General features: G+C 44.6%; 1 protein-coding gene across 1 annotated transcript in view; it reads left to right on the top strand.

The window, feature by feature from the left end:
* The window catches only part of SARC_05884 (hypothetical protein), a gene marked incomplete at its 5' end in the record, with an annotated part of 23,885 nt that extends 4,186 nt beyond the window's left edge, over positions 1 to 19,699 (top strand). The window contains 20 exons of the mRNA XM_014300239.1: positions 762 to 880; positions 1,340 to 1,496; positions 2,189 to 2,272; positions 3,427 to 3,515; positions 4,308 to 4,547; positions 5,895 to 6,006; positions 6,431 to 6,586; positions 8,138 to 8,296; positions 8,746 to 8,817; positions 9,976 to 10,129; positions 10,889 to 11,054; positions 11,806 to 11,896; positions 12,405 to 12,533; positions 13,286 to 13,390; positions 13,659 to 13,791; positions 15,593 to 15,749; positions 16,142 to 16,220; positions 16,689 to 16,802; positions 18,341 to 18,449; positions 19,125 to 19,699. Coding sequence (XP_014155714.1) covers positions 762 to 880; positions 1,340 to 1,496; positions 2,189 to 2,272; positions 3,427 to 3,515; positions 4,308 to 4,547; positions 5,895 to 6,006; positions 6,431 to 6,586; positions 8,138 to 8,296; positions 8,746 to 8,817; positions 9,976 to 10,129; positions 10,889 to 11,054; positions 11,806 to 11,896; positions 12,405 to 12,533; positions 13,286 to 13,390; positions 13,659 to 13,791; positions 15,593 to 15,749; positions 16,142 to 16,220; positions 16,689 to 16,802; positions 18,341 to 18,449; positions 19,125 to 19,216 — 2,517 coding nt within the window. The 3' untranslated portion in view covers positions 19,217 to 19,699. The remainder of the gene's footprint in view (positions 1 to 761; positions 881 to 1,339; positions 1,497 to 2,188; positions 2,273 to 3,426; positions 3,516 to 4,307; positions 4,548 to 5,894; positions 6,007 to 6,430; positions 6,587 to 8,137; positions 8,297 to 8,745; positions 8,818 to 9,975; positions 10,130 to 10,888; positions 11,055 to 11,805; positions 11,897 to 12,404; positions 12,534 to 13,285; positions 13,391 to 13,658; positions 13,792 to 15,592; positions 15,750 to 16,141; positions 16,221 to 16,688; positions 16,803 to 18,340; positions 18,450 to 19,124) is intronic.
* Between the last annotated feature and the right edge of the window lie 305 nt (positions 19,700 to 20,004).

The following is a 20,004-nucleotide window of genomic DNA, read 5'->3' as shown; positions in this document are numbered from 1 at the left end:
ATATTCATTGCAGTCCGAATATTTGCAACAAATCTTCACCACCCGTCACCGCGTATTTTGTGAAGGGATGGGTGGTGGGACGTGCGTGTGTTGAAATGTAGACCCTTTGTCTACACACATGGGCCTATTGAACCTGGATTGTGCTTAGGTCCTTCTCCATGTGCAGCACATATGCCAACCAATTAGATGCTTTCGCACCACACTCAGCCTTTGTCTTAAGAATAATACAGCGTAAATCTCAATAATAGCTATGCTCGGATCACGGCTGATAGTAGACAACTAAGCGCAGAACGTTACTGCATTATATCACGGGCTGTCCTATTTCCGTGTTAATTTCGCATCAATGGTGAACAGGATATTGGCCTGCCAAAGACTACCACTGTTTCAACATTTGGGTTTCTTGTGCTATCGGTTGTATTTCTTTTAGGTACTGCTGCGTTGTGTACACATTCCTCTTGTAGCATGGCTTCGGAGAAAAACAAAAATATGTATCATGCCATGTTTGTGGTGCACATTGACCGCTTATCGTTAGGGGTTTAGGTTCTTAGGGTTTTAATCGTTGACGTTCGCGCTGTCAGTGTTTTAGGGTTGAATCAACTCGCCTCAGGTTACTTTCCTCGCAAACTGACTACTGTGCAAAGGATCATGTGCAAATGCTAATCTGTCCCTGGCTCTATAGTGTCGTTGAGAGAGTCTACCGCATTGTCCCTTGTTAGCGTTGGCGTACGCTCACAGTCTTCCATTGTCCATGCGATTGTTAGGGTGTGCCGGTTGTTGCTCCGCTGGAGGCTGTGACAGTGTTTGATGTCGAGACACTCATTGATGAGCATGGCACCTATCACTTCCCCACAATGGCTGTGGCAGCGTCCACTGACGCATGGTATGGTGTACGTGCTTTGACAATGCGTTATGGTTTGGTTGGGTGGGCGTATGTTTGGTGCGTTGTAGATAGTTGTCACCGGTTATTTGATTGGCAGTTTTTGAAGATAAGATGAGCGGATCGGAAATATCTCGGGCATACATTTATTCAGTGCAATATGATTGTCTATGGTTCATCCTTGTATGATTGAGCATACGTTTATTTAGTGCAATGTGTTTGTCCATGGTTCATCCTTGCATGCTTGAGCATACGTTTATTTAGTGCAATGAGTTTGTCCATGGTTCATCCTTGCATGCTTGAGCATACGTTTATTCAGTGCAATGTGATTGTCCTTGGTTCATCCTTGCATGATTGAGCATACGTTTATTTAGTGCAATGTGATTGTCTATGGTTCATCCTTGTATGATTGAGCATACGTTTATTCAGTGCAATGTGATTGTCTATGGTTCATCCTTGCAGGTATTCATGGTGTAGTCAACGGCTGGTGGGTGTGCCTGATGCGCCAGCCAATGAGCTGATTCTCTTTGCAGTGTCTGAGGCTGCGGGTGGCCCTGTGAGTGGTAAGCGGTTGATAGTGGGCCACAACGTCAGCTTTGATCGCAGTAAGATTGCCGAGGTGTGTCCCATGTGCTGCGCTGTGTGGATGTTCCGTCTGGCGCTCTCTCAAAAGCTTCGCCTGTGTCTTATTTGTCCGTAGGTGGTGTAGCTGGTAACATGTCTCACCATCAATCGCTAGTAGTCGTGTGTGATATGGATGCGAAAAACATTGCAGGTTTTTCCTGTGCAAGCGAATGTTAAACTGGTGTTATTGCGGGTATTGGAACGGTGTCACTTGGATGTGTGCGCATGTACCGAACTGTACACCTCTCTCTTTGTGTGCCAGGTATTTCCAGTAGTGTGTGCTACTGTTCGAAGGCAGGCATCAAGTGTAGTTGCGCTTTTGCCTCTGGACTGTTGCAGAGGTCTCATTGTATCGTGGATAGTCATTGACGTGTGCATTTGGTTGACTGACAGCTTAGGTCTTTTGATACTTTGCATCGTTTAAAGCATCTCTTATAGTTGTAGCAGACAATCGACTACTGATCGTTGGCGGGTGTCTTCTTTCTTTCTGTATGAATCACGTCTTGCCTTGTTGATGTGTTTACATGTTCTGTGTAGTGGATATGATAAGACTAAACTAGTGTACTTGATATCATCCTCATTTCCGTGGCAATTGCTTGTTGTGTTTTAGGGTTTTGTTTCGCCTTCTCAGTTGTAGACATGTGTTTCTGCTTAACTCATCTGTCGTCTCTTATGTGACTTGCGCAGGAGTATCATCTGCAGGGCACCAACACTCGGTTCCTTGACACACTGTCCATGCACATGTGCTACAACGGAATGAGCAGTGGCCAGGTACGTTCAACTGACCCATTCTGTACAATTGAACCACACAACACAACACAACACAACATAACACAACACAGCACAACGCAATCCAACCCAACTCAACGCAATCCAACTCAACATCTGCAGCCCTCATGGGTGGTCCTATCTGAGACGCGGTTGTCTGTGTGTGGCTAGATCTTTTGTGTGCTGCGTGTGGCTCGCCACCAGTTCTCAGCCTACAGTCTGTCTTTGAGTTTGTTGAAGCGAAGTGACTCCAAAGCTTGTTGAGATTTTAAATCGAGTACTGAGCTGTACTTCATCAGAGTTTTCCATGCTTGATGTCTGTGTGTTGTTGCTTGATGTCTGTGGGTTGATGGTAGGGGTCTGTGGGGTTGTCCTGTGCTGGTGCATACATTTATATTGAGTGTGGCTGATCATGTTCCAAACGCATCTGAATCTCCTGTTGAAGCATCAACACACACACACAACTGTCAGTCTGGTGTGAGCATGGCACAATGTGAGGATGTCGCAAGTGTCCACAGAGTACTGTCACAGCGTATCGCGATGCGCTCTATGTGTCTTCTTAGTGTAACTCTGTAGCTATGTACTGGTCTCCACATCTACGAACGGGCTTTACAACGAACTTCGTAGTGAAACTACACCACAAAGCAATGACCCAGTGGCCTGTTGTTAGTTCCATCATTGTACTACCTACACCCAACAGTCACTACACCACAAGGCAATGCCCCAGTGACCTGTTGTTAGTTCCATCCGTGCGCTACTTCGTACATTGCACTTATGTCTCACATTGTACTACCTACACCCGGTAGTTCACTGGCACCCCACGCGCCAAGCCCACAGTCGTGCTTATCTGTGGACGGGTGTTGCGGGTGATCCACTATGTAGCTCGCTTGGTATCGGACGCCCCGATCTTACCCCCTCTCGTCATCCCTGATATGTCTGAAACGTATAGACATCGGCTACATTGTGCTTGCGAGCTCTAAACCAACACAACTAGCTATAGCGGGCCTTAGGAGTCTGGTTTACCAAGTGTAGAATTGAGCAATCAACCCGTTTACGAATGGTCTATTAATACTGAGCGGGCAAGGTTGTAGTATTTTATCTATTAGGTTTTTAGGGTTTTAAGTTTGCATGTGGTGTTTTTATTCTGATGCATACAGCGCCAAGTGTGGCATGGCATGCAGAAGACACCCGATTCACGCAAGAACATCTGGACACGCGAGACCTCCACCAATGGCCTAGGCGAAGTGTATGTCCACGCACAACGCACCAAGAGTTTAGGTTTAGGGTTTTTAGGGTCTACACCTTCTGCACTTGCGTTTTAGGGTTTACATGTACTAAGACGGCCAGGGAGGTGGTCGTGTGTGTGGGTGATCGTGTGTGTGGATGGGCTATTTGTGCTTTGCATTGGTGTCTAATGATGAGTTCTCTGCCTATGCGCGTGTTTAGTTTTAATTGTGTAAATGAGCTCAGACGAGTTTAACGCTTTACTAAGCGAATCCAGAACGAGGGTGGTTTATCATTACTACACGAGGCACATAACGCAATACACACAAAAAAACAAACACTAGTCACATAAACAGTATAAGGCAGCTGTACAGTCACATTAAATGTATAGAACAGCTATACAGTCACTTTAAATGTATAGAAAGCGTGTGCACGTCTTTACATTTGGTTTTGTTCCATGCCGTAGACTTTGCCTTATTTTGTACATATATGTTTCAAGGGATAGGGCTTGTGTGATCTCATGTACTTCTGTGGTCTTCTGCTGGCCACTCGCTCACTTGTCTTGTCGATACCACTCGCATTTGGACCAAAAATTTGGGTCAGGTCTTGTGAGTTTAAGGTTCAACGTTAACTGAGTTTAGGGTTTAATGTTAGTGTTGGGTCCTACACTGTTCTTTGTGATCCCGTCGTGTCGGTGAGGTCAGGTTGTCTTGGTGATTTTTCGCTTGTATTCAATCGTAGACTGTACACACACTTATCCAATCGTAGACTGTACACACACTTATTCAATCATAGACTGTACACACATTGACAGATACAAACTGTACATGGAGAAGCCCTTGGATAAATCAGCGCGTGACGTCTTCACCACGGGAACACTTGACGAGGTACAGAGGGATGTGCAGAGTCTGTTGACGTACTGTGCGTGTGACGTGCAGGCGACCTTTGATGTGTACAGCGTCATTGCGCGCAATTGGCTGCCCACCATTGGTACGGTCACCTTTGCCGGCATGCTGGAGATGGGATCTACCTATCTACCCGTCTCAGACAATTGGTACGTGGTCTATGGTTATATGCTATCTACCCCTCTCAGACAATTGGTACGTGGTCTATGGTTATATGCTATCTACCCCTCTCAGACAATTGGTACGTGGTCTATGGTTATATGCTATCTACCCCTCTCAGACAATTGGTACATGGTCTATTGTTATATGCTATCTACCCCTCTCAGACAATTGGTACGTGGTCTATGGTTATATGCTATCTACCCCTCTCAGACAATTGGTACGTTGTTTATGGTTATATACTATCTACCCCTCTCAGACAATTGATACGTGGTCTATGGTTATATGCTATCTACCCCTCTCAGACAATTGGTACGTGGTCTATCTTTATAAAGCGTGTTCGAAAAAGACAGGGCAGACGATGTTTAGACGGATGCTGCACCAAACCGTCAGTATATTTTACTTTGATTGTGGGTTATCATGAAGACAGTGTGCATGAATTATCAATTTTGTGCTAGTTTTCGTGAATCAAATGTTCATTCCACAGTTTCAAAAATTTCAGGCATATGCGTAGGCACACACACACACACACAAACACACACACACACACACATATATATATATATATATGTATGTATGTATGCATGTATGTATGATATATGTATATATATATTTATATATATATATATATACTGCTAGTCAACTAGATTTACATCCGAATTGAATGCATTTCTCCTGCATTTTTATCGGCATGTGTAAAGTAATTACTTCTCAGTCGCAGATTTTAAAACTCAAATGAGTTTAATGAATCACGCACATATTTACTGACTCAATTGTGTAGGCTATGATTCGTTACGAATAGTCATGACTGATGTATAGTGGCTATATAGCGCAGTTCACGAGTAAACTCTAATGATGAAGCGATGGTAGAGAGTGTTTCCAGCAGGGGTAGTCTCGTGCATGGTGTGTTTTAATAGTTCACGAGTATGCTCTAATGATAAAGCGGTGGTAGAGAGTGTTGTTAGTGGGGTAATCTTATCATGGTGTGTTTTAATAGTTCACGAGTATGCTCCAATGATGAAGCGGTGGTAGAGAGTGTTGTTAGTGGAGGTAATCTTATGCATGATGTGTTTTAATAGTTCCGAGTATGCTGTTATGATGAAGCGGTGGTAGAGAGTGTTGTTAGTGGGGTAATCTTATCATGGTGTGTTTTAATAGTTCACGAGTATGCTCCAATGATGAAGCGGTGGTAGAGAGTGTTGTTAGTGGAGGTAATCTTATGCATGATGTGTTTTAATAGTTCACGAGTATGCATGATGAAGCGGTGGTAGAGTGTTGTTCGTGGGGGTAGTCTTATGCACGGTGTGTTTTAATGCTGGTGGTATTCACACGCACAGGTATGGTTTTGTGGGAATGGCAGATCAACAGATGAAGAAGCGAATGGACGAGGTCAATGAGAATCTGATCAAACTAGCCTATCTGCTGCTGGAAAAGTATCCAGACTTTGCTGTATGTGCTGTGATTAAAAGTACCCAGACTTTGCTGTATGTGCTGTGATTAAAAGTACCCAGACTTTGCTGTATGTGCTGTGATTAAAAGTACCCAGACTTTGCTGTATGTGCTGTGTTTAAAAGTACCCAGACTTTGCTGTATGTGCTGTGTTTAAAAGTACCCAGACTTTGCTGTATGTGCTGTGTTTAAAAGTACCCAGACTTTGCTGTATGTGCTGTGTTTAAAAGTACCCAGACTTTGCTGTATGTGCTGTGTTTAAAAGTACTCATACTTTGCTGTATGTGCTGTGTTTAAAAGTACTCATGCTTTGCTGCATGTGCCGTGTCTGTTACATGTCACCTATCACCTCTGCGCACATGTTTGGGGTGTGCAGTTGTTTGTTGACCTTACGCCCATCTCTGCGCTGTCCGTGTCGTGTCAGGAGAACCCGCCCACTGACGACGAGCATGTCAAACACTTGGACTGGAGTCTGCCCAAAGGCACGCTGCGGCGAAAGACTCTGCAGCACCGTCCACAGTGGTTCAGAGATCTATGCAAGACACCCGGCTCAGCAGAACCTGTCATCACCACACGCACAGTAAGTCACACGCCACACACAGACACGCACACGCACACGCGCACACACATATATATATATATATGCACACACACACACACACACACACACACATACACTCACACCACCCGCACGAGTATGATAGGCGATGCCACAGCAAATCAGGACTACGCTGTGGAACCTTTATACAGGCGCATCTGCAACTGTGCACACATTATGTGTTATGTGTCATGTGTTAGGTGTCATGTGAATGTCATTTGCAGCTGGCCTATCCACCCAAATGATGAGATCATTCGTCATGCACATGCGTGTGTTTAAAACTGATGCAGGGCGACTATCCATGCACGGCACAGGCGACGTAAATGGGGCTTATGAATGCTTATGAATTAGGGTTTAAGGTTGTAGCTTGTGAATGCTTGTGCGTTGTTATAGCCTCACATCACTCGCTTGTCGTGCGTCCTATTGGCGGGGCGTAGTCTTCTGCACTTGTTAGTTGAATTTGTGAGCTTGATTTGCTTTTCTAGTATATGGAGTATGAAGCGAAGTGTGCGCTTGATCCAGCGTTGGTAGCGTGACTAGGTGAGGTGTGCGCTTGATCCAGCGTTGGTAGCGTGACTAAGTAAGGTGTGCGCTTGATCCAGCGTTGGTAGCGTGACTAAGTAGGGTGTGCGCTTGATCCAGCGTTTGTAACGGTGTGTGCTTGATGCTCTCATTGGGAATGTATTGTACTTAAGTGTTTGAGAGTCCAGTTGGTTGGGCTATCTTAGTGATCCCGTTGTGTGTTGTAAGTGCTTTGGAGTATGTTCAGCATGCTGTGTGATGGGTTTAGGGTTTTATATTCTTTTTCCTCACCTGTGGTGCATATGATATCAAGGCTATGTCGTGTTTGTAGCGTGTATTGGTGCGTGGGTTCATTGGTGTGTGGGTGATGGTCTTGTTTTCTCTGGTTGGCATGTTGGTGGTGTTGGTTGCTAAGGCTATGTCGTGTGTGAAGCGTGTGTTGGTGCGTGGGTTCATTGGTGTGTGGGTGATGGTCTTGTTTTCTCTGATTGGCATGTTGGTGGTGTTGGTTACTAAGGCTATGTCGTGTGTGAAGCGTGTGTTGGTGGGTGGGTTCATTGGTGTGTGGGTGATGGTCTTGTTTTCTCTGGTTGGTATGTTGTGGTGTTGGTTGCTAAGGCTATGTTGTGTGTGAAGCGTGTGTTGGTGTTTTGGTTCATTGGTGTGTGGGGGGTGGTCTTGTTTTCCCTGATTGGCATGTTGGTGGAGTTGGTTGCCAAGGCTATGTCGTGTGTGAAGCGTGTATTAGTGTGTAGGGGGTGGTCTTGTTTTATCTGATTGGCATGTTGGTGGTGATGATTGCTTCCTTTGTGTCAGTGTTTTTAGGGTGAGTTCCGGACCACTGTTTATGGTCTCTAGGGCTCCCCCCCCCCGCCCCTAGGGGGTTAGATATCTACACAGATGAAGGGGATAGATAGCCTAGAAGATATCTAAAATACACATACGTATGTGCAACACATATACTTCAACCTCTCATCGCCACCGTGTCGTAACACACCCAAATGCACACAGCGTGTGGCTGCGTATCTGCTGCGGCTGCTGTGGAATGGTAAGCCTCTGATGTTTCATCCCACCAAACGCTCATGGGGCTACACCGACGCCAAAGGCGACTTCCACAAACTACCCCACGCCAAGGGGGATGGATCTAACGTAGGCAACCCCATGGCCAAGGTAAGTCAATGCACCACGCGACAAGGCACAACACATGACACATAAACCATAACACACAACACATGACACAGGACACAGGACATTGCAGCTGTGTAGATATGTTGTCACATCTGCTGCAGCACTTGAGTGACTTCTTTCTTTTTAACACTCGTCTGTTGGCCTACGTCAGGCTAGTCCACAATGGCCTCAGGTGCATATGCGTGTGCTTGTGCTTGTGCTTATGCGTGTGCGTGTGCTTATGCTTATGCTTATGCTTATGCTTATGCTTATGCTTATGCTTATGCTTATGCTTATGCTTATGCTTATGCTTATGCTTATGCTTATGCTTATGCTTATGCTTATGCTTATGCTTATGCTTATGCTTATGCTTATGCTTATGCTTATGCTTATGCTTGTGCTTGTGCTTGTGCTTATGCTTATTTTTATTTCTCCCGTCCTCCCTGTCTCAGAATTTCTTGGCAGACATTGAGTCGGGTGTGTTGACATCGGAATATCCGGAAGCCAAAGAGGCTCTGCGGAAGGTATGCTTGACTTTTTGTTCTCATATCTTGTGCTCCGTCGCTGCGAGTAGTGCCCTGGTGGTCCTAATTTGTGGTCCTAACTTGTGGTCCGCTATTCACAAACGGGTGCAAGTGGCTGCAAGCGTATTGCTGCACATTGTATACTGGGCAGGCTTTCTGCAGCGAATGAACACAATATTGCTTTGATTGCATCGTCAACTGTTGAAGTTTTCTCGCTGTCCATATCAGAACAACATTATTATGATGGAGCTATATTACACGATGTGTCTGGTTGATTTGCGTGTGTTTGGTGATGATAGACTATACTACACAGATGAGTCTGGTTGATTTGCGTGTGTTTGGTGATGATAGACTATACTACACAGATGTGTCTGGTTGATTTGCGTGTGTTTGGTTGTGATGGGGTTCATGTCACCTGTATATCATCTTCTACTAACTGGTTGGCGGTGTAGTGTTTTGTCTGTACTAGGCGAATAACTTGATAACAATTGTAGGTACAAGCTATTGGAGTCTATGAGCATGCCTATCTCCCCATATCCCGATAGCACGTATGCTGACAAATAAATGCGTGTTTGTATTTAGTCATATCCATAGTACCAACAACATCCATGTTATATTGGTTTATATTTAGTTCTATTGTGATGTGAATCATTGCACATATGCCATTCTATGAGGTGATGTATACAAGGACCAACATGCATCTCCTCTTCAAGAGTCCTTCATGTACTGTGCCGATTAGGGTTTCAGCTAAACCATAAACCTTAAATCGTCTTATACCTTAGCGGCCATGTGTGCTTTGCCTCGTTGTGTGAGTATTTAAACCTAGTTTATTCACATTGGGGTTTGGTGGGTGCACGGGTGTTAGTCGTGAGTCGCTGTCGTTTGTGTATACTTTTAGTCATACCATCACATGCCCGCACGCTGCCATGCTTTGGGTTTTTAGGGTTTGCTGCCATGCCTTGGTGCCTGTTTCTTCATTGACCTTGTATGATTCGGTTGCTGACTCACTAATTTGGACAGAGTCTTCGTCGTCGCAAGAGTGTATAGTAGTTCATAAGCCGAGTGTGGAATAGCTGTAGTTCATAAACCTTCTCCACGACTACGCATTGAAGTTTTGTTTGATATCCATCCTTCTGTGTGTGTGTGTGTGTTGTGTAGGCAACGGAGTGTTCTTACTGGATCAGTGCGCAGAGTCGCGTGAAGAAGCAGATGGTGTACCGAGACCCCACCACTGGCACCAATGTGATCATCCCAATGCTGCTGAGTGCAGGCACAGTCACCCGCCGGGCAGTAGAGGCTACCTGGCTCACAGGTACGCACGAAGCACAGGCACATGCATGACTCATAACACACAACACAGACACATCCATGACATATGCATGACTCATAACACACAACCCAGACACGTGCATGACTCATGGCACACAACACAGACACATGCATGACATTTGCATGACTCATAACACACAACGCAGATACGTGCATGACATATGCATGACTCATAACACACAACCCAGACACGTGCATGACTCATAGCACACAACACAGACACGCATGACTCATAACACACAACACAGACACATGCAAGACATTTGCATGACTCATAACACACAACGCAGATACGTGCATGACTCAAAACACACAACACATGCACGTGCATGACTCATAACACACAACACAGACACATGCATGACTCATAGGTCAATACACAACACAGGCACATGCATGACACATGTATGACTCATAGGTAAGCACACAGCACAGACACATGCAAGATACATGCATGACTCACCATGCAAGGGCATTGCTCACTGGCTCACTGACACTCCCATACGCCTACCTCTCTTGTGCACCTCCCACGCACCACTTGGTGTCGTGATGTGCATCCTCTGGGCGACGTGTGCGCATTAGTTGTTGTTGCCATTGGCCTGTCGCCTGACTCCTGGTTGACCAGCAAATCCGTAAACCCTTCAAAACCCCAAACCCTTAAAACCCCTAAACCTTTAAAAAACCTTACACCCCTAAAAACCCTAAACCCCAAACCCCATTCATGTGCACATGCTCACATCAGCCAGCAACACCAAGAACGACCGCGTGGGGTCTGAGCTGAAGGCGCAGGTGATTGCGCCCGAGGGCTACCAACTGGTGGGCGCAGATGTGGACTCGCAGGAGCTGTGGATAGCAGCCGTCATAGGCGACGCTCATTTCTGTGGCCTGCACGGATGCACCGCAATGGGGTAAGCCAGGTGACCATGCATGAGTCAGCGATGTGTCACGAGTGTGTCTAGAGTAAGGGGAGGGTCAATGGTGAGTGGCATAGATGACACTTGCGCTGTGGATTCGATGTGGTTGGACTGTTACGCTGTGCATAAGCGATTGAGTGTTGTTTTGTGTTGGTTCGTAGTCGGCCCTTTGACTGACTTGCATTGCGGTGGATGCTTCGTCTGCTGGATGTTTCGTGAGTGTGGTCTATTGGATGTTTCGTGAGTGTGGTCTATTGAATATTTCGTGAGTGTGGTCTATTGGATGTTTCGTGAGTGTGGTCTATTAGATGCTTCGGGAATGTAATCTATTGGATGTATCGTGAACGTGGTATGCTGGATGTATCGTGAACGGGTTTACTGGATGTTTCGTGCATGTTTTGTTCTCTGTTGTTGGTTTGTGGTAGTCGTATGCGCATGTATTGTGCCGTTCCAGTGGGTCTGTGTTGTGCCGTGGTGGTTGGATTCTACGATTGAGTCAGCTAGGCGTCGACGGTATCTCTGTTCGAGAAATTCATTTCGTAAGCCTTCGTAGACCGCTATGGTGTGGGTATGCCAATGCGTGTGAGATGTCTTGCAATTGCTTTGTCATCGTCATTCTCTTGCTCGGTGTTCGTTTGTGAATCGTCCCATGCCTCCAAACATATAACCCCGCCTTGCCCTGAACCCACACCTCGATGCCAACCCTAAAACCCTAAAACCCTATAACTTTAAAACCCTTAAACAGGTGGATGGCACTGCGAGGGCAGAAATCCGATGGGACTGATGTGCATTCGCGCACCGCCGCTCTGGTGGGCATTGATCGCAACACAGCCAAGGTACCACACAGTCAACTGTCAACACTATTCTGCCAACTGTCAACCCTAACGCTAAAACCCTAGCACAGTCAACTGCCAACACCATCTGTCAACTGTCAACTGACATCACTATCTACGCATTCGCATTCGTTGTCGGTTGAGTTCACCGTTGACCTGAATGATAGCACCTTAATTTTTGTGGTGATCTATGACGCTACAATGTGGTCACAAGTATGCGTCTATAAGCCACTTGCTACGTAGGACACCTGTGATGCACATCATGTCCAAGGGTTCACTGCTGTGCCTAAGGCAAATTTGTCCATCATTGGCCACTTAATGGCCCAGCCATGTCCTTGAGATCTGAGTTGTACGCCCCATTGGTATACCTGCATTCTCCTTCTAGACTATCAAGTCTGATGTGTATACTAACAAGTCTGATAAATCCTAAACCCTAAACCCCTAGGACCTAAAATCCGCTTCTGACTCCAGTAATAACTGACTCATCGTGTGCTGCGTTTGCCCTTCGCAGATTTTCAACTACGGCCGCATCTATGGCGCAGGTCAGAAATTTGCAAAGCAACTGCTGCTACAGAACAACCGCACTATGACGGACGAAGAAGCCGATCGAAAGGCTCAATCGCTATACCTCAACACCAAGGTGTGTGGCTGTGTCGCCCACCAGAGTGTGAAGCAGGCAGTGGCGCAGTGTTGGGTGTGTGATCAAAGGCAGCAAGTACTTTGTTCTGTTTCTCTGTATTGTTTGAGGTGTGTGCCTTACCACAGTGCCAGTATCTTGTTTGCGAAGGTTTTACTAAGAGTCAACCTCTTATATGAAGGTTTTGCTAAGAATCAACCTCTTATATGAAGGTTTTACTAAGAATCAACCTCTTATATGGAGATTTTACTCAGAATCAACCTCTTATATGAAGGTTTTACTAAGAATCAACCTCTTATATGAAGGTTTTACTAAAAATCAACCTCTTTTATGAAGTTTCTACTAAGAATTAACCTCTTATATGTCATGCAGGCCCTGTCTCCATTCTTCCTTGGGCCTGATCAACCACAGCGTTGCCAATGCGTACCTCATTTGCCTACTTCGTGCTACTCATGTGTTGAGTTTTGTGTTTTATAAAACCAATTCAACCCAACGCCGTCAACTGAAACCCTAAAACCCTAAAACCATATCAAAGCCATCACCCACCCAACCACATTTAGTATTGCCCACTCCCCTCTCGGCTAACACACCCGCCCCAACAGTTGTCAATGAATCGATCGCATTACATGAGGTTGTCCCTTTGACAAATGATGTGTTATGAGGACACCATCTGCGATAGCTCTGTCCACTGCAAAGAGTCTAATGATCTAGGGTTTGTAGGGGTTTAACCTAAGTGGTCTCTGCATATTCAATAGGGCACTCGCTTACTGAAGATCTCGCCTGAAATTGCACGGAAGATCAAATTCCAACGACCGGATTTGGAAATTTACGGCGACTGGGTACCGTTGAGCACCCTAAAGGTAAGGTGCAAGTCACAGTCACACGCACCAGTCAGTGCACTCGGCAATGTTGTCTTAATAAGGCATCTATCACATTATCTCAGGCAACTGTGTGTGTACTACCATGTGGCGCATCTTGTGTGCTGTGTACCACTACATTGAGACTATGGCTGGCCATCCCTCTCCTACTGACGTGCGGTCTTTGCCATTCAGTAAACAGAATTGTTTCACACGTTTTCAGAAATCGAGTCTCATACTGATGTGTGGTGCATTGCCATTTCATAAACAGAGCTATTTCACACGTTTCCGGAAATTCGAGCACGAAGCGCTGGCGGCTGAGTGGCGATTTGGCACTGAGTCGCACATGTTCAACGCTCTCGAAGGCATTGCAAAGGCAGACAATCCCAAAACACCAGTACTAGGTAAGTTATATTATACGCTAAACCCCTAAACCCTAAACCCTTAGTACCCGAAACAATAGCAACTGAACCCGAATCACGCATCCAACTACTTAGTTTGTGTAGTATGACACAAATCTCAATAAGAAACGCCTCAGTATGGGATATATGCAGGCCATCTGCATATTTGGGTTTCCCGAGAGGCTTTCAAACATACCCATATACAAATACTTCTACGTAGCAAGCCTGAACCATCTGTATGCCACGGCCCTTGATATTGTCTCTGATGAGATTGTCATGGTTTAGCCTTGAAATTGTCTCTGATGAGATTGTCATGCTTTAGCCTTGATATTGTCTGATGAGGTTGAAATAATGGTTTAGCCTTGATATTGTCTCTGATAAAATTGAAAACATGGTTTAGCGTTGAGATTGTCTCTGATGAGATTGTCATGGTTTAGCCTTGGTATTGTCTCTGATGAAATTGTCATGATTTAGCCTTGATATTGTCTCTGATGAGATTGTAATGATTTAGCCTTGATATTGTCTCTGATGAGATTGTAATGGTTCAGCCTTGATATTGTCTCGGATGAGATTGTCATGGTTTAGCCTTGATATTGTCTCAGATGGTATTATCATGGTTTAGCCTTGATATTGTTTCTGATGCGATTGTCATGGTTTAGCCTTGATATTGTCTCTGATGAGATTGTCATGGTTTAGCCTTGGTATTGTCTCTGATGAAATTGTCATGATTTAGCCTTGATATTGTCTCTGATGAGATTGTAATGGTTCAGCCTTGATATTGTCTCGGATGAGATTGTCATGGTTTAGCCTTGATATTGTCTCTGATAAAATTGAAAACATGGTTTAGCCTTGAGATTGTCTCTGATGAGATTGTCATGGTTTAGCCTTGGTATTGTCTCTGATGAGATTGTCATGGTTTAGCCTTGATATTGTCTCGGATGAGATTGTCATGGTTTAGCCTTGATATTGTCTCTGATGAGATTGTCATGGTTTAGCCTTGGTATTGTCTCTGATGAGATTGTCATGGTTTAGCCTTGATATTGTCTCGGATGAGATTGTCATGGTTTAGCCTTGATATTGTCTCAGATGGTATTATCATGGTTTAGCCTTGATATTGTTTCTGATGCGATTGTCATGGTTTAGCCTTGAGATTGTCTCTGATGAGATTGTCATGGTTTAGCCTTGGTATTGTCTCTGATGAGATTGTCATGGTTTAGCCTTGATATTGTCTCTGATGAGATTGTCATGGTTTAGCCTTGATATTGCCATGGTTAAACATAGGAATGTGGTGAACAAGCGATTCCTGCTTATCACCATTTCATGTGTTACCAGTCGTATCCTGTCGTGTCACACGTTATACATTCAACGGTTCAGTGTGCGTGGGATAGAGCCGTAGTCAACCTATCAGACCATAGGACACTCAGCCACTCGTGTTGTTAGTCTTGCGCTGCACGGCTTCCATGACTCATCGTTGCTCATGCGCTGCACTGGGTTATATGTGTATATATAGGATGCCTTGCGGGTCTATTCGTTCGTTGTGGTATTCTCCGTCGCCTCCAAAGCTTGTTGACTGCATGTCGGCATTGATACATATCATGTTATTGGAATGTGGTGAGTGTATAAAGTTATTAGAGTGTGATGAGTTTTGATACATTTTATCATGTTATTAGAGTGTGGTGAGTGTGTGATACATTCTATCATGTCATTGAGTGTGGTGAGTGTGTGATGCCTTTTGTCCTGTTCGTTGGCGTTTGTTTGAGTTTGTTCTGACCTTGTTCTATCGCCATGTGCGTGTGTGTCACAGGAGTGGACATGAGCAAAGTGCTGTCGACCAGTTCAGTGGGGCGAGAGTATCTTCGCAGTCGCGTGAATTGGGTGGTGCAGTCGTCAGCTGTTGACTACCTACACCTCATGCTGGTTACCATGAAGTACCTGTGCCATGCATATAAGATAGATGCCAGGTGGGTGTGCATGGGGTGTATGTTTATTGCTGGTTACCATGAAGTAATCCACATAATTGGGTGTTCGTTGGCTGTCTACCATAATGGAACAGATAGATCACATGGTTGACTCATAATGATATACAAGTTTGATCTCGTCTCACCATAAGGTCAAGATGCACGCAGCCTTGTCGGTATTCGCATACTAGTGAGCTTGTCGGATGTGCAAATGAGAAGCATACGACAAGAGAACCTCCACATGATGTGCTGGAAATGTGGTGTTGACATTAGTTGGCTGGATTGCCTAAGTATCACCTACTGAGTGTGGGCGTGCCTCCTGCCCTTGCCCTGCTGCTTGTCTGCTCATATGAATGGCATTGCACCAATCACGTCCCCATCACGCCGTGGTGTAGGTTCATCATTTCAATACACGACGAGGTACGCTACATATGCAAAGAAGAGGACTCCGATCGAATGGCCCTCGCGTTACAGGTCAGTGCACCGCAGCATCCTACCTTATTGTTCACTCCCCTACAAGGGTTATTGTCATGATACGTGCGAGTGCTGTATACCACTGTAGGGATGCTCAGCATCACGATGCCGTATTGACTTGTCACATAAACCACTTGTGAATCCCAAGAGAGTCTGTGGTTCAATTGTTGTGCTAAATGGAACTCAATGATGTTTTGTGGTTTTATTATAGTGCTTTGTGGACCTTTTCATGGAGCGTGCAATGTATCTGATTCGTTTGTTGTAGCATGTAAGGCTGACTGTTGTATGTGGGTGCACTTGATGGTGCATTCGGAGTAAATTCACTCAATATCAACACTGCCAGCCAAATTTCACTCACCTTTTTTAACTTTCGTTTTTTCTTTCTTTCTCGTTTTCCACCGCGCAACCGTTATATCGTCTTTGTTTTCTGTTTATTCATCGTCTCTGTTTCCTGTTTCCTGTTTACAGACAACCAATTTATGGGTCAGAGCCATGTTCTCCAAGAGATTAGGATTCGATGACTTGCCGCTGGGCGTAGCGTTCTTCGAGGCAGTTGACTTGGACCGTGTCTTAAGAAAAGAGGTGTGTCTGTCTTGAGAAAAGAGGTGTGTCTATCTTGAGAACAGAGGTGTGTCTATCTTAAAAAAAGAAGTGTGTCTGTCTTAAGAAAAGAGGTGTGTCTGTCTTGAGAAAAGAGGTGTGTCTGTCTTAAGAAAAGAAGTGTGTCTGTCTTAAGAAAATAGGTGTGTCTGTCTTAAGAAATGAAGTGTGTCTGTCTTAATAAAAAAAGTGTGTCTTAAGAAATGAAGTGTGTCTTAAGAAATGAAGTGTGTCTGTCTTAACAAAAGAGGTGTGTCTGTCTTAGGAAAAGAGGTGTTTCTGTCTTAAGAAAAAGAGGTGTGTCAGTCTTGAGAAAAGAGGTGTGTCTGTCTTAAGAAAAGAGGTGTGTCTGTCTTGAGAAAAGAAGTGTGTTTGTCTTAAGAAAATAGGTCTGTCTGTATTAAGAAATGAGGTGTGTCTGTCTTAATAAAAAAGTGTGTCTGTCTTAACAAAAGAGGTGTGTCTGTCTTAGGAAAAGAGGTGTTTCTGTCTTAAGAAAAGAGGTGTGTCTGTCTTAAGATAAGAGGTGTGTCTGTATTAAGAAAAGAAGTGTGTCTGTCTTACGAGAAAAATAAGTGTGTCTGTCTTAAGAAAAGAAGTTTGTCTGTTGAGAATAGAGGTGTGTCTGTCTTGGGAAAAGAGGTGTTTCTGTCTTAAGAAAAGAGGTGTGTCTGACTTGAGGAAAGAGGTGTGTCTGTCTTAAGAAATGAAGTGTGTCTTTCTTACGAGAAAAAGAAGTGTGTCTGTCCTACGAGAGGAGGTGTGTCTGTCTTGAGAAAAGAGGAGTGTCTGTCTTAAGAAAAGATGTGTGTCTGTCCTACGAGAGGAGGTGTGTCTGTCTTGAGAAAAGAGGAGTGTCTGTCTTAAGAAAAGATGTGTGTCTGTCTGAGACGTGTGTCTGTAATAAGAAAGAAGTGTGTCTGTCTTAAGAAAAGAAGTGTGTCTGTCTTCAGAAAAGAGGTGTGTCTGTCTTTAGAAAAGAGGTGTGTCTGTCTTTAGAAAAGAGGTGTTTCTGTCTTAAGAAAAGAAGTGTGTCTGAGCAAGCCAGTGGCTCTGCCGGTAGATGTTTGGCCTTGCCTCCGCTAGCGCATCTGATGACATGTTTTATGCCATACCACGCTGTAGTGAGTGATGTATGAGGTTTGCAGTGATTGTGTTCTTGTGGCATTTAATAGCACATGCTTGTCAATCCGTTCCGTGCCAATGCGCGTCACTTATAAGTATTCAACAATTGTGTAGTAGTGACCAGCTTCAGAGGGGTTAAGAGGTTTAAACGCCTATAACATCCCTGTCAAACGCGTTTTCTACCTTAAGTGTTCTCATTGGCTGATTCCCAGTTTGAGCTGTCAGATACGAGGGCACGCATGTTACTATTCTGTTCACCAATCGACTCATCATTACGCTGTGTTGTTGTGTGTTGTGTGTTGCATCTGTCTTGCTCAGGTTGACATGGACTGTTCACCAATCGACTCATCATTACGCTGCGTTGTTATGTTGTGTGTTACGTTTATTTTCCTCAGGTTGACATGGACTGTTTGACGCCGTCCAATGACGTTGCCATCGCCCATGGGCGCACAATGGACATCTATGACAGTGTCAGGTGCACCAATGGGTCTCTCCTACCTACAGGTGAGTCGGTGTCTCAGTTTTAGGGTTGTAGGGTATTTGTTTTTATCAATGGGTCTTTCCGACCTACGATTTATGTCACTGTCTCAGTCTTTGTGCACAAGGTTATTCGCACTTGTCATCTCTGATAGCATGTGAGTGTTCCAGTTCTGTTATTACATCACTGTTGATTACTGGATTCCTCTGTAGCTATCTGTCTCATGGATATGTGTGGCATCGTCAGCTGTGCGCAATGCTATTTGTTAAAGTGCGATATGTCAGATATCAGTCGCCCACGTGACCGAATGTCCGTTTTTCGCTCAACGATATATGCCCATTATAGGGGTTGTTGTGGCTATGATTTGGCTGTAATCAACTGATTCAATAAACCTAGTCCTTGCTGAGTATTACTTAATATCTAGATGGTTGCTTGATACGTAGTGCGTGTTCGTCTGTGATAAGGTTTGCCGAAGTATCGTTCAAATCGGAACAGAATGCTCACAGCGTTGTGCTCGGGGATGCATATGTTTATTCAGGTGTGAGCACATGTTTGTACACGAGTGCACCCCTTGACACACGACCATTCATCCCGTATTGAAGCACTCGCTCAGACAGGTTTGAGAGTGAAGGAATATGCTTGTGTAGTCGTGTAAACGTTTCGTGGCTTTTTTATATATGCCTCTTTTGATTTCGATGCAGGTGAACCCCGGCCCCCTACTTTAACACCGGAATGGCTGACCACCTCAGTCAAACACGGATACGGAAAAACAAGCAGGCAACCGACATCGTGAGACTTCCACGCAGTACATCCCATATCATTCACACTTTATGGAAATGGAATATATTAATCATTAGTTAGAACACTACGTAGTACTCAGAAAACAAGAAAATAGTATCATGTATAATTTAGATCAAAGTCCGCTTAGGAGGTAGGTGGGCGAAACTAGCCCACCAACACCATAGTGGCACACAATGAACACCTCAGTGTCATGCCTGATACATCCTAGTGGCGTAGTGCATGCTGTCTAAGCGCTGTGGACTATATGATGGCGCCATGGATGAACACTCCGAGCTATTTTCGCACCAGAATTGACACGAAGGACTATAAGGCACAACAATGCACATCGTATGAACACATATTGGTTCAGGTGCAATCGGTGTACACTCAGTGGATTCTTTCACTTTAGAAACAATAGAATGACCAAGCATGAGGAAAAACTCGTGATTTGGGTAACCTAGAATCGTAGAGAGACAATAAAAATCAATACAACTGTCGTCCATGGCCCGATGCAAATTTACTACATAGGTATATTATGTGTGCAAACTCAAGGCACACCGACATCGCCAGTTTATGTCTGTTCCAACATTGCGACCTTCTATGGGCCAGCTGTGGACCGGAATGTGATATTTATATTGTCTGCTGGTTTTAAAAGCAGAAAATGGTACACAAATAAATCTGTAAGACATGGAAACAGAACGACAGTCGCAATAACATATTGTGCAGCACAGCTTTAAAGCTAAACGTTATAAAAACCCTATCATTTAATTAATTTGGCTTTCAAAAGTAACTTTGATAAAT

The sequence above is a fragment of the Sphaeroforma arctica genome (assembly GCF_001186125.1).
Source record: "Sphaeroforma arctica JP610 unplaced genomic scaffold supercont1.397, whole genome shotgun sequence".
Taxonomy (NCBI): Eukaryota; class Ichthyosporea; order Ichthyophonida; genus Sphaeroforma; species Sphaeroforma arctica.
This window is presented reverse-complemented; position numbering and strand designations above follow the sequence as displayed.